The sequence below is a fragment of the Eschscholzia californica genome, unplaced genomic scaffold (genome assembly GCF_041429995.1).
Source record: "Eschscholzia californica isolate CP2 unplaced genomic scaffold, dmEscCali1.0.p SCAF_2, whole genome shotgun sequence".
Classification (NCBI taxonomy): Eukaryota; Viridiplantae; Streptophyta; class Magnoliopsida; order Ranunculales; family Papaveraceae; genus Eschscholzia; species Eschscholzia californica.
Genome location: NW_028238309.1, coordinates 56,959,922 through 56,973,579, shown reverse-complemented (window position 1 = coordinate 56,973,579; position 13,658 = coordinate 56,959,922). Strand labels below are relative to the sequence as shown.

Sequence of the window (13,658 nt, the reverse complement as noted above, 5' to 3'; positions counted from 1 at the left end):
ACATTGAAAGGAAAAAAAGTAAACTATTGCGACAAAATCAAATAACCAAGAAAGCAATGAAGAAAGTAAACAATCGATAAAAACAATCACACATGACACAAACAAATTTACGTGGTTCGGTTGGTGAGACCTACTGCACGGCGAACAAAGGCGACGATTTTCACTATGAATGAAGAACAAGTTTGTTATAAGGTATCTCTAGGATTTCAGTTTATATAGCCAACTAAAAACTCTATTCTCACCGCTTCTCTCTTTCTAAACCTAAATTTACATGGATGCCCCTAATATTAATAACCGCCTTCAATGGAATTACTTCGCGAACAATAAGGTCAGTCCTGCTTCTAAATATCAGTCGTGCTATGCGGGTCTAAAATTTAGCGTCGAGGCCCAAACTAACCATTGTTGTTAGAGCTGTTAGAGCGGGTTCGGGGGTTGCAACCCATATCCAATCAGTAAGGCTGGGGAGATCGTCCAAAGGGACTGCCAAGTAAACCGTGTGAGAGAGGAGCCCCAGTTTCTCTCTCCTCACGTGTGAAGTCACGTGAGGAGAGAGAAACTGGGGCTCCTCTCTCACACGGTTCACTTGGCAGTCCTTTCGGACGGTCCCTTTAGAGTTTTTGATATCCAATTCACTTTCAATACAAATCCATTTGGACCTCCATTTACAAAGGATGAGTTGTTCAAAGCTAATAGAGATATGATCAGTAGGTATAGAAAGAACACACAAATATCTCCATTTTCGATCGATATGGCCTGTACGGGGAGGAACTGATGATACTGGTGATGATTTTGGAGTTGATCTATAAGATTCTGGTTACATAATCAGATCATGATTATCATCTAGTTACTACAAATGTACAAAAGTTTTTATAGTTGGTCAGATTTTCTCCTCCAAATTATTGTACATAAATTCATTCCTTTTATCACATATTAATTAGTTGGATTTGACTATAAAATGACATTTTTTTTTGTAAATCTTTGTGGCTGGTCTAGTTATTGCATAGATTTTATACACTGGAGTAATTAGGATAATATCTTCTAAAAATTTATCATGACAACTTAAAATCTGGAAAAAACATCAAGATTGACAGTGATCCTATATGACATCTTGGAAGTTACTACATATCTCTAATAAAGTTATATATACGCCACAATCAAATAAACTCAAAGGATTCTGATCAACATGCTTTCATTCAATAAACTTTCTTTAGATCTACAGAATCTCATAAGCAAATCATAAAAAGTACTCTCACAATAATAATGGTAAAAGATATTTTCCCACAAAAGAATGAATTTAGTAACATTCATAGGAAAGAATCTCACCAACCAAATTCACCAGAGGAAAGACTCTAAATGATCTTCCCAAAACCTTATATATAGCAATCTCACAGTACTCCAAATTCACCAGTCTCTTGAGTTCCAATAGAGATTATAGAGATTCAATATGGCAGCTCAAGTACATACCCATGATATCCATGTATTTTTCTTTCTATACCTTTTGATCATATCTCAATTATTAGTATTAAGCAACTCATCATCTGTCAATGGAGGTGTAGATGGGTTTAGTTTGGAGATAGTGCACAGAGATTCTATTGAATCACCTCTCTACCCTGGTAATCTGACCATAGAAGAAAGAGTTGAGAGACTTGTCCAACAATCGAAAGCCCGAGCCCGTTACCTCACCTTAAGAAAGTTGATATTGGCTAACATAACCAGTGGAGCAATTCATCCTGATGCGGCACGCATACCCGTTTACGCCCCAGGATCAAATTATATTGCAAAAGTTGGACTTGGTACTTTTAATGAACGACAATCCTATAAAACTTACAGCTTAGATGTTGATACAGGAAGTGATCTCACATGGACTCAATTGGAAGGTTGTATTAATTGCTTTCCTCAAAACGAACCTCTTTTTCCTAATACAAGGTCAAGCTCTTATGGCTTTCTTCCTTGTGACGGGCACGATCTTTGCGAACTCGGAAAGTGTTACGGTCAAGCGTGTTCTTACTCTGTCATGTATGGCGATGGTTCAATGTCATATGGTATTCTTGGCCATGAAAGACTTACACTACCTTCTGAGGGAAATGGCAGGGAACATTTTAATAATTTTATTATGGGTTTTGGGTTAAACCAGCAAAACTTTCACGAAGACGGTAGCGTATCAGGAATTTTAGGACTATCAGGAGGAGAAAAGTCATTTGTAAGACAAGTTGGAGGAAACCGATTTTCTTATTGCTTACAACCATCGGATGGTTCTACAAGGAGCACATATATACGTTTCGGTAGCAATGCAAATATTGGAAGTAATACTGGAGAAAGAGTATATACAACTCCTATAACTCTTGGTCCTGATGACTTTCTTTATTACTTGAATTTAGTGGATGTTAGTGTGTGTAACATCCCACGAGTTGAAGTTAGATGAGGGACCATTCTGGATTCAGACTAAGTGAAATCAGGGACTAAATGTGCAATCGGGTCAGAATCAGGGGTCTTTTCGCAATCAGTACTAAATAAGGGACTAAAAATGAAATTCGGCTGTTTAATGGGAAAAATATCAGAACCGGGTTTTCTTTCATCTTGCAACCGAGTTCAAGAGTGGTGTTGGGTTTTTGGAGTAGGAAAAATTGGTCAAAGAGAAGATTCGGGTAGAATTTCAAAGGGGAAATGCTTGATTGTTGATTCAAGGATGGAAGATGGGATTTGAGCTAGGTTTTATGGAAGCTTTGGTAAGAATTCTTACTTTCTCTCTCTAGGTGATGATTGTGAGATGAATTAACTAGTTTTAATGGAGGTTTATTGTTGCATGTGTAGAGATAAAGAAGTGATGAAAGAAATCAAAGGGACAACATCAAAGAGAAGGTAAATGATGTTAATTTCACCCAAATTGATTTAATTGATCATGTTCTAAAATCTAGGGTTTATGAGTATGAAATTTAGGGATGTTTCATAGTCAATGGAATTTTAAGGTTAATATGGAAGGGAATTAGTTAATTACGAGATTTAAATGATGTTGGAGAGGTTAATGGTGTTTGATTATCGATCAAACAACTGTGTGAGGGACTGTTACGAGCAGTCCACTGTTTTAGTATTTCTGGCCTTGTAGATTGTTCGGACGGATTTTCCGGAAACACGAGACTCGTAGATTAGGATGTTATCTTTCCGAAATGGTGTGGTACATGTTATTTCGAGTTTGGATGAGAAAGATATGACCGTTAGAACACGCAGCGTACGATCAGTGAAACTGATGCACTGCTGCGTACAGTTTGTGGTTTTCGGAGATGTTTGAGGGGGAATTAAGAGAAACCACCTGAGAACAAAACATTATAGATGAGATAAACTTTCCGAAGACGAAAGAATGGACTGAAACCGATCAGCGATGAGAGATTTATGACTGTTATAGCGCGCAACGCGCTGTTAGGAAATTCAGATTTGCTGCTGTTTGTATTTTGCTATTTCGAGGACCGTACACTTTAAGTTTGACCGAGATACTAAGTACTGAAATGTTAGAAACTGAAGTAGCTTTTCAACGATATAAGATATGCTTGAATTGGGACTAAATTGTGACGAGAATGAATCTAAGACAGAATAGAGTCACTCGGGGTCTTCCGATGTTAATGCGAGTCAAGTCTCTTTTGTCCCTCTTGTCGTATTGTCTTTTCAGAGTTATTTATGTCATCTTAAGATTCTTGTCGAGGAATCTAAGTTTATCTTTGTCTAGGAGGTCAGAAGGAAAGCCGAAACGAGTTGGGAGCAAGATGCTCGAAGCAAATCGGATGAGGACGGAGTCCTGCATCGCTAGGTAGGGGATACCTCTTGTTTTCTTTTATACTATTGTCTAGATTCATGCTAGAAGTAGGAGATATGCATGCATCATTATATGTAGGTGGTAGGTGATCATATATGCATGATTTAAACCCTTGATTTCAATGAAAATAGTATCGTTGGTTTGGATTATTGATTATTGATGGGTTAACGATTTAGACTCTGATTTCAATGGAACTGTTATCGTGAACTTTCCTTATTGATGTGATGGTTTATATATGAAAAATATCTTACGAATGATTCCTAGAGAAATGGTTTTCTAAACGGATTGTATATCGATGTTTTGAAAACGTAACGATTTCGTATGTTGTATGTGATTGGTGAAGTGGACTGAAACGAGTCATGAGGGTCTTGGCAGTTGTAGTGCTCCACTCTCTGGCCAGGATTCTCGTTTAGGTTGGACTCTCGGGGCTCAGGGATTTGCTACCCTTGACCGCTCGATTGGACTGTAAGCCTGTTTGTTCTTACCCTCGGGGCTCAGAGGCTGTACACCTCTGACCGCCCGACTGGTTTGGTGATTGGGATCCCTCTGCACGTTATGATATGACTCTTGGTTGTGCCACTTCTGTGTGTGATAAGATAAGTAATGTTTTAAAAAGCCTATCTCAGTCGAGGGCGTAATGGGTGAGTTCCGAATCTGCTGAGATTGTGGGTGAAGGATGTTTTCACAAGAAAAGAGTATTATTTCAGTGGTTGACACAATAAATACTTTTCCAAAACCAGAAGAAATAGTTGCATGCTAGGGTACCGATGAGAATATGCTTTTCGTCCCAACACGAATACTGGAGGGACGACCTGACTATTCGACTTCGGTGAAGCTAAAACGTATCTAGTTAAGCTAGGTGTATATATTTATCACGAGGTTAGCTTTTCAATGACTGTGGAGTCGCCTAGTGGGAGAGGGGCTTACCTACCTAGGGGTAAGCCACTTTCTCGAGAGAATTTGAGTACCTTGGTTAGTGCCGGAAATGGGACGGTACTAGCCAAAGTACTATAGAATTCTCTGGGTAACTCTCTGTTAATTGAGAGGCATACCAAGGGTGGGCAGTTAAGTCTGCTATTGTATGCTAGTATTAGGATTGATATATATTTATATGTATGCATGTTTTACTCGAGAAAAGGCTTATCGTAGTTTTGTTTTGGGACTCCTCTACCAGTTTAACTCGTGTCGGTGAGTTACTGACCCCCTACCAGTTCTTAGTGTGCAGGTTCTTAGTTAGAATCATCTGCAGTGGCTGGGTTAGCAGATGGATTGCAGTGGTTGTGGCGGGGTGCCACTTTGGGTGTTATCTCTTTTCACTTTGGTTTTCTTTAGCTTCAAGTTATATTTTATTTCACGAAGAACCATATAACATATATATGTATCACATAAGTTGTATAAGGACGTATGGATTTATGCAGGATGAGTTAAGTGAGTTCTGGTGGTTCGGTTTTGAACCAGAGTCTGTTAGTTTAATTTTAGTTTCATTTTAGCTTCCGTTGTGTTTGTGTATGCGAATGTATGGTTTGCATGACAGGTTCTACAGGTGCGACCGGTTCGATTTACAGAGGAGATGCTGCCGAATTTTCGGTTCGTCTGTGAATTGCCGGGGCGTGCTCGTGCCTAGTTATGGGGCACGGGGCGTCACAAGTGGTATCAGAGCATGAGTTCTGGTGACCGATAAGAGGTGGGGAGTGTAGAGCATAAATTGCTCTGAGTTTTAGGGAAAGATAAAAATGATCAAGACTAGGTGTCTAAAAGCTTCAAGATTAAAAACAATCAAGAGTAAAAGATGCTATATAGTATTTGATTTGTTTTGTTTTTCTTATGATTTTTGTTTCTTGCTTCGTTTTACTCGCAAAAGGAAGAACCGATTGATGGGTGATAATCGTAAGTTAATTCCTTCAGTGTGGTTTAATGTGGGGTTGGAGTCTTAGAGATGACTACGATTCGTCAAGAAGACAAACTTGTTGTGAGTTGGATAATAGTTACCAATGATGAAGGAAAGTTGGGTATCGAGGCAATTAAGATTAGTGAAGAAAGGACAACTTGGTCATAAGAGTTGGGTGTTAGATTAAGAGGATGCTGGTGCCCACGAAGTTTTCGTACGAACAACTAGTAAGACTAGGATGACAGACAGGGTTAGTCAGTGGATTTGGTGGAAAACTTTTGGATTAGCAAATCACATCTTGGTCGTGGAAAGACCAAATAATGTCAAATTGCAAACATCAAGTGAATTTGATACATGGTGGTATGAAAGGTGATAAGGTTAGCTTGAATTTACGGAAAACAGAGAAAGAAGTCAAAGGACCGATTAGTGACTTATTGAGGAAATGTATTTCAGAACTTGGGGAAACAAGTATGGTTTAGAGAAGTTATCTTTCGGAGGTCACAAAGAAAAGGGGAGATTTTAAGGAATTCGTAAGCAAGGGAACTAAGAGATTTTCAGCGAGTGGAGGTTAAGTGTGGTAGCAATCAAAACAACAATGGTTACTGCTGGGAGACAACACAGATAAGGATGCATAAGCATGGTTAACTTGGTCAATAGTGATGGAGTAGTGGTAAAGTCTTTTGAGCCTAAGTCACTCGAGCTGGTGATTCTCATATGAAGGCATTGCCAGGAGTAGCTAACCTAGGCGAACCGGTAATATGGGAAATGCCCTCGAGTAACAAAGAAGCTACGGATTGAACCGCATAAGAAGTTAATGACCAAAGGACGTTATGAAGGATCATACGACCTGGAAGATTATACAATAAAAAGGGACTTCCAAGATGAGTAGTTGAAAGAGCTCAGAGATTCAGATAAAAGAAAGCTATAAGGTCGACAAGAAATAAGATGGTTGTGAATTATGAGGATAAGTAAAATGGTTGGGACAATAAAAGAAACATGTTAGAGAATATTATCGAATCTTCGGTTATTCAAGGGTACAGTATCGAGAGAAAAAGATATTTGACGACGAGTTGGGTTGGGAATAACTCGACAAATACAAGACTAGATCAGAGATGATTATGTTGGATAAGCGAGTAAGTATTGTGATGTTGATTTTGAGTGCAACAAAGTCAGGAATTGGTATGTTGAGGGTTCATCTAGCCTAGTAATTCTCCATGAGGAGCACCCGTAGTATTTGGGAAGAAAAAAGTTGAAGTACTTATGTTCGCAAAAAGAGTGGAGTATGAAACAAAGAAGGCGGTTGGAATTCTTGAGGGACTGTGACATTGGCTTGCTTCATCACACAAGCAAGGCAAATGTGGTAGCGGATGCCTTGGGTCGAAAGAAATAAGAAGTTGTCATACAGGATACAACCAAGTTATTCTCTATGCCAAGTATTGGTGGTGAGTGTAGTTTTGACTAGCAAGAGATTGAAACCTCAGAGAAGATGAATCAAATACCGGTACAATATTCCCATATCACACCCTGATTCATTGAGCAGTGGTTAGCCAGTACATTTCTGATCATCAGTACTCACAGATTAAAAAGGCAAGCAAGGGTAGCGAGAACCTGGACTGGCAGATACAAACATATGGCAGTTTAGATTAAAGGAAGACTATGGGTACCGAGTGACAGGAAAATTGGTAAAGAAGTTTGAGACAGCTGAAGAGACTTGACATACAGTACATCCAAGGACTACAAAGATGTACAAGGATTTGAGACGAAGTTCTTGGTAGTCAGGAATGAAAAGAGACATATTAGAACATGTGAAGATATGTGGTACTTGTCATCGAGTGAATCTGAAACACCATGCGAAGCGGGACTCCTCCAGTCACTTGAGGTAACCGAATGGAAATGACAACGTATGACGATAGATTTTGTGACAGATTTACCTAGAAGCATATTAGTACATGATGCAGTAGGGTGATCGTGGATCGACTTACCAAATCAGCTCACTTCATACCAGTAAGCCTGACTTACTCACTAGAGAAGCTTGGTAGCTTGTACTTAGGTAACATCATCAGATTGCATGGAGTACCGACATCAATAGTTTCGTACCGTGATCCTCAATTTACATCAAGATTGTGGGAGGTTTTCCAGTGGGCTCTAGGATCGGAATTACGCCTAAGTACCAGTTTTCATCCTCAGACAAATTGGCGTTCAGAAAGGACCATTCAGATCCTTGAAGGCATGATTTGAGCATGTGTGCTAGAATTTAGAGGCTTTTGGACAGATCATTTATCCTTAGCAGAATCCTATAATATCAATATACAGACACTACTGGTATGGCACCATTCGAAGCGTGATCCGGGTAACAGGTTGTGAGGTGAGGTTAATCAATCGAAGATGCTGCGACCCCAGGATAGCCAAAAGTGTGATGCCCACAAACGACGACGACGATTGTTAGAATTTGATTGTGAATGGCATGTGCATGTAAAGGTGTCACTAAGGAAAGGAGTAAAGAGATTTGAACTTCAGGGTATGCTAGAGCCGAGATTCGGTTGTCTTTTTGTTATCCTTAAGAGAGTGGGTGTAGTAGCATATCAAGTATGTTTGCCAACAAAGTTAGTGAAAGATCAGAATATAGTTCACTTCTCAGAACTGAGGAAGTATCGACTAGAATCCCATCTCATGTGGTTTGTGGGGACGAGTTAGAGATTGATGAAGACGCGAACTATGAGTTCATGCCAATTATGATTTGAGACAATCTGCTAAAAGTACCAAGGAACGAGGAAATCCCGTTGGTGGTAGTTCTATGGAGGCACAACAACATCAAAGAATCACCATGGGAGAAGGAGGCGGAAATTCGAGAACATCCAAAACTCTCCAGAGATCAAAATCCATAAGGAATGTAAGGGTGGTGAGAGATATAGTGTTAAAAGATCTGAGGTCTTGAGATGGTAAAGGAGAATCGAGTATGTTCTCTGAATGAGCTCATAAGTACTGCAACAAAAGAAGCTCTTAGAACAGTTGTCGATACAGTCGAAAGTTCATGATTATAGTGTGGAGTGATAAAGAAGGGTCACTACATGATTTAGTTAGGAATGAGTCGATTCAATACATTTATTGCGAGAAAATCCGAGTTAATCCAAATTTCGAGGACGAAATTTCTTTTAAGGGGGGAAGATTGTAACATCCCACGAGTTGAAGTTAGATGAGGGACCATTCTGGATTCAGACTAAGTGAAATCAGGGACTAAATGTGCAATCGGGTCAGAATCAGGGGTCTTTTCGCAATCAGTACTAAATCAGGGACTAAAAATGAAATTCGGCTGTTTAATGGGAAAAATATCAGAACCGGGTTTTCTTTCATCTTGCAACCGAGTTCAAGAGTGGTGTTGGGTTTTTGGAGTAGGAAAAATTGGTCAAAGAGAAGATTCGGGTAGAATTTCAAAGGGGAAATGCTTGATTGTTGATTCAAGGATGGAAGATGGGATTTGAGCTAGGTTTTATGGAAGCTTTGGTAAGAATTCTTACTTTCTCTCTCTAGGTGATGATTGTGAGATGAATTAACTAGTTTTAATGGAGGTTTATTGTTGCATGTGTAGAGATAAAGAAGTGATGAAAGAAATCAAAGGGACAACATCAAAGAGAAGGTAAATGATGTTAATTTCACCCAAATTGATTTAATTGATCATGTTCTAAAATCTAGGGTTTATGAGTATGAAATTTAGGGATGTTTCATAGTCAATGGAATTTTAAGGTTAATATGGAAGGGAATTAGTTAATTACGAGATTTAAATGATGTTGGAGAGGTTAATGGTGTTTGATTATCGATCAAACAACTGTGTGAGGGACTGTTACGAGCAGTCCACTGTTTTAGTATTTCTGGCCTTGTAGATTGTTCGGACGGATTTTCCGGAAACACGAGACTCGTAGATTAGGATGTTATCTTTCCGAAATGGTGTGGTACATGTTATTTCGAGTTTGGATGAGAAAGATATGACCGTTAGAACACGCAGCGTACGATCAGTGAAACTGATGCACTGCTGCGTACAGTTTGTGGTTTTCGGAGATGTTTGAGGGGGAATTAAGAGAAACCACCTGAGAACAAAACATTATAGATGAGATAAACTTTCCGAAGACGAAAGAATGGACTGAAACCGATCAGCGATGAGAGATTTATGACTGTTCTAGCGCGCAACGCGCTGTTAGGAAATTCAGATTTGCTGCTGTTTGTATTTTGCTATTTCGAGGACCGTACACTTTAAGTTTGACCGAGATACTAAGTACTGAAATGTTAGAAACTGAAGTAGCTTTTCAACGATATAAGATATGCTTGAATTGGGACTAAATTGTGACGAGAATGAATCTAAGACAGAATAGAGTCACTCGGGGTCTTCCGATGTTAATGCGAGTCAAGTCTCTTTTGTCCCTCTTGTCGTATTGTCTTTTCAGAGTTATTTATGTCATCTTAAGATTCTTGTCGAGGAATCTAAGTTTATCTTTGTCTAGGAGGTCAGAAGGAAAGCCGAAACAAGTTGGGAGCAAGATGCTCGAAGCAAATCGGATGAGGACGGAGTCCTGCATCGCTAGGTAGGGGATACCTCTTGTTTTCTTTTATACTATTGTCTAGATTCATGCTAGAAGTAGGAGATATGCATGCATCATTATATGTAGGTGGTAGGTGATCATATATGCATGATTTAAACCCTTGATTTCAATGAAAATAGTATCGTTGGTTTGGATTATTGATTATTGATGGGTTAACGATTTAGACTCTGATTTCAATGGAACTGTTATCGTGAACTTTCCTTATTGATGTGATGGTTTATATATGAAAAATATCTTACGAATGATTCCTAGAGAAATGGTTTTCTAAACGGATTGTATATCGATGTTTTGAAAACGTAACGATTTCGTATGTTGTATGTGATTGGTGAAGTGGACTGAAACGAGTCATGAGGGTCTTGGCAGTTGTAGTGCTCCACTCTCTGGCCAGGATTCTCGTTTAGGTTGGACTCTCGGGGCTCAGGGATTTGCTACCCTTGACCGCTCGATTGGACTGTAAGCCTGTTTGTTCTTACCCTCGGGGCTCAGAGGCTGTACACCTCTGACCGCCCGACTGGTTTGGTGATTGGGATCCCTCTGCACGTTATGATATGACTCTTGGTTGTGCCACTTCTGTGTGTGATAAGATAAGTAATGTTTTAAAAAGCCTATCTCAGTCGAGGGCGTAATGGGTGAGTTCCGAATCTGCTGAGATTGTGGGTGAAGGATGTTTTCACAAGAAAAGAGTATTATTTCAGTGGTTGACACAATAAATACTTTTCCAAAACCAGAAGAAATAGTTGCATGCTAGGGTACCAATGAGAATATGCTTTTCGTCCCAACACGAATACTGGAGGGACGACCTGACTATTCGACTTCGGTGAAGCTAAAACGTATCTAGTTAAGCTAGGTGTATATATTTATCACGAGGTTAGCTTTTCAATGACTGTGGAGTCGCCTAGTGGGAGAGGGGCTTACCTACCTAGGGGTAAGCCACTTTCTCGAGAGAATTTGAGTACCTTGGTTAGTGCCGGAAATGGGACGGTACTAGCCAAAGTACTATAGAATTCTCTGGGTAACTCTCTGTTAATTGAGAGGCATACCAAGGGTGGGCAGTTAAGTCTGCTATTGTATGCTAGTATTAGGATTGATATATATTTATATGTATGCATGTTTTACTCGAGAAAAGGCTTATCGTAGTTTTGTTTTGGGACTCCTCTACCAGTTTAACTCGTGTCGGTGAGTTACTGACCCCCTACCAGTTCTTAGTGTGCAGGTTCTTAGTTAGAATCATCTGCAGTGGCTGGGTTAGCAGATGGATTGCAGTGGTTGTGGCGGGGTGCCACTTTGGGTGTTATCTCTTTTCACTTTGGTTTTCTTTAGCTTCAAGTTATATTTTATTTCACGAAGAACCATATAACATATATATGTATCACATAAGTTGTATAAGGACGTATGGATTTATGCAGGATGAGTTAAGTGAGTTCTGGTGGTTCGGTTTTGAACCAGAGTCTGTTAGTTTAATTTTAGTTTCATTTTAGCTTCCGTTGTGTTTGTGTATGCGAATGTATGGTTTGCATGACAGGTTCTACAGGTGCGACCGGTTCGATTTACAGAGGAGATGTTGCCGAATTTTCGGTTCGTCTGTGAATTGCCGGGGCGTGCTCGTGCCTAGTTATGGGGCACGGGGCGTCACAGTGTGGGTGGGAGAAGACTTAGGTTCCGTCCTGGTACTTTTAGTTTTAAAACGGATGGAACTGGTGGTTGTCAAATGGATTCAGGAACTCCATTAACACATTTTGAAAGACGACACTATTTGCGTATTAAACAAGCTGTTCTAGACTATTACCAATTCATACCGGCATTGCGACAAGTGAATTTGAACAATGGTTATGATCTTTGTCTTCGTAAACCCAATGGAAATTTCAACAATTATCCCAAGATAACTTATCATTTTGATCAAGGAGCTGATTTTGTAGCTGAAAATGGATTTCTGTCTGCTGGTGGTTTAAATTTCTGTCTATCCATTGTTCCAGCAGAGGCTCATCTCCGGAATGGAGGAGTAATGATAGGAGCAGTTCAGAGTGTTAATCATAGGGTTTTGGTTGATCTTAATAGGATGCAACTCTCATTTGTTAAAGAGAGATGCTAGCTAGCACACTTGTCTTGAAACATTAAACAATAAAATAAAATGCGGTTTTCCGTTTTCTCAATAAAATCTTGCACTCGACCTCTCTTACTTTAGTTGTTACGATCCAAACCTAACAGTTATTTCATATTGTTCTAGCTTTTGATACCTGACCCAAGTCCAACAGAAACATGGTTTTTCTTGGCGAATGTTCTACGAGCTTATTTGAAGGCTACGTAAACCCAGGCCTGCTTTCCTAAGAGACCCCTCACCAGAATGATTTTTTAGTGTAACAGGATACGACACAACCACAAATAAACAAAAAAACATTTACTTAAAAGTTCATATTGGGAAAAACGGGCACTTAGGCGTAGCGGAATATAAGTTTTTCCTCTTTGATTTAATTACGAGGATAATACAGAAGAATAGTGGGCGCAATAAACAAAGAACTGAAAGTAAATAAGACAACGGTTTTTAACGTGAAAAACCTCCTCAATATGAGAAGTAAAAACTACGGATCAACCAAATCAACTATGATAAGCAAAGTAATTACAAACTACGTCCACCCGAGACTCAGACCCCCAAAAGGAATCAATCTCAAACACGAAGAAACACGGAAAAACCCTCACAAGAAAGAACAAAATATCCCAGAAATTTGCAGCCCAAAACGACCATAAATTCACTAGAATTCCGGCCACCAATCAACGATCCCACCATACAAATACTAGATGAATATGTCAAGAACAGTTCTGCAAATTGCAGCTCAATCAGAGAAGAACTCACCGTCGGATTTTCCGAACAACGAAGACTGCTCGTGCTGAAAAAGTTCTTCCCCGCTCTTCTCGACAACCTCCTTTTCTCCCCTCTTCTCTTGTGCGTTTCTAATTGTGTTGCATACTTCTAATTAAGATTAAGGAAGTATTTATAGACTTCCCCTTAATCCTAATTCCACCATCATAAGTAACCGACCCTAAGAAACTCGACTTGGGTCCGGGTTTGGTTTCCTAATCCAAACCCAACTAGGTTTCCCCACTACGAGGAAAACCCAACAGTTCAGTCATATCAGTCATGTAACGAAAAAAAACAAAATGGTGGTGGCTGAGTTAGTAGCAAAACAACCTTTATTTCTATTGTAACAATTGTGTTCTAAACGCTAGATGGTAGACGTCTGCGTAGGAAGTATATCTATAAATAATATTCACGCTATTAATAGTTATTTGGATCATGAAATATGAAACCATTTTATGAAATATTGAAAGTTAGCACATCAATTACATTTGAGCATGAATATCATGTGAAATGATCACA

At 39.4% G+C, this 13,658-nt stretch overlaps 1 protein-coding gene and 2 long non-coding RNA genes across 3 annotated transcripts; all 3 read left to right on the top strand.

The window, feature by feature from the left end:
* The first annotated feature begins 1,406 nt into the window (after positions 1–1,406).
* On the top strand, positions 1,407–12,440 carry LOC147559384 (putative aspartic protease At2g35615). Its single transcript, XM_086661286.1, has 2 exons — positions 1,407–2,389; positions 11,921–12,440. The coding sequence occupies exons 1-2, from the start codon at positions 1,445–1,447 to the stop codon at positions 11,939–11,941; spliced, it is 966 nt and encodes a 321-aa protein (XP_086517412.1). The 5' UTR covers positions 1,407–1,444; the 3' UTR covers positions 11,942–12,440.
* On the top strand, positions 2,570–5,299 carry LOC147559386 (uncharacterized). The gene is made up of 4 exons (XR_015234580.1): positions 2,570–2,726; positions 2,812–2,859; positions 3,719–3,799; positions 5,017–5,299. It is a non-coding gene; the product is annotated as an uncharacterized LOC147559386 (long non-coding RNA).
* On the top strand, positions 10,154–11,767 carry LOC147559385 (uncharacterized). The gene is made up of 2 exons (XR_015234581.1): positions 10,154–10,267; positions 11,485–11,767. It is a non-coding gene; the product is annotated as an uncharacterized LOC147559385 (long non-coding RNA).
* Positions 12,441–13,658: the final 1,218 nt, after the last annotated feature.

What these genes read in the sequence shown, in the direction of transcription:
- LOC147559384 (XM_086661286.1), top strand. Translation starts at nt 1,445, where the DNA reads ATGGCAGCTCAAGTACATACCCATGATATCCATGTATTTTTCTTTCTA. An exon ending in TGAATTTAGTGGATGTTAGT is followed by an intron (nt 2,390 to 11,920) that starts GTGTGTAACATC and finishes GGGGCGTCACAG; the next exon opens with TGTGGGTGGGAGAAGACTTA.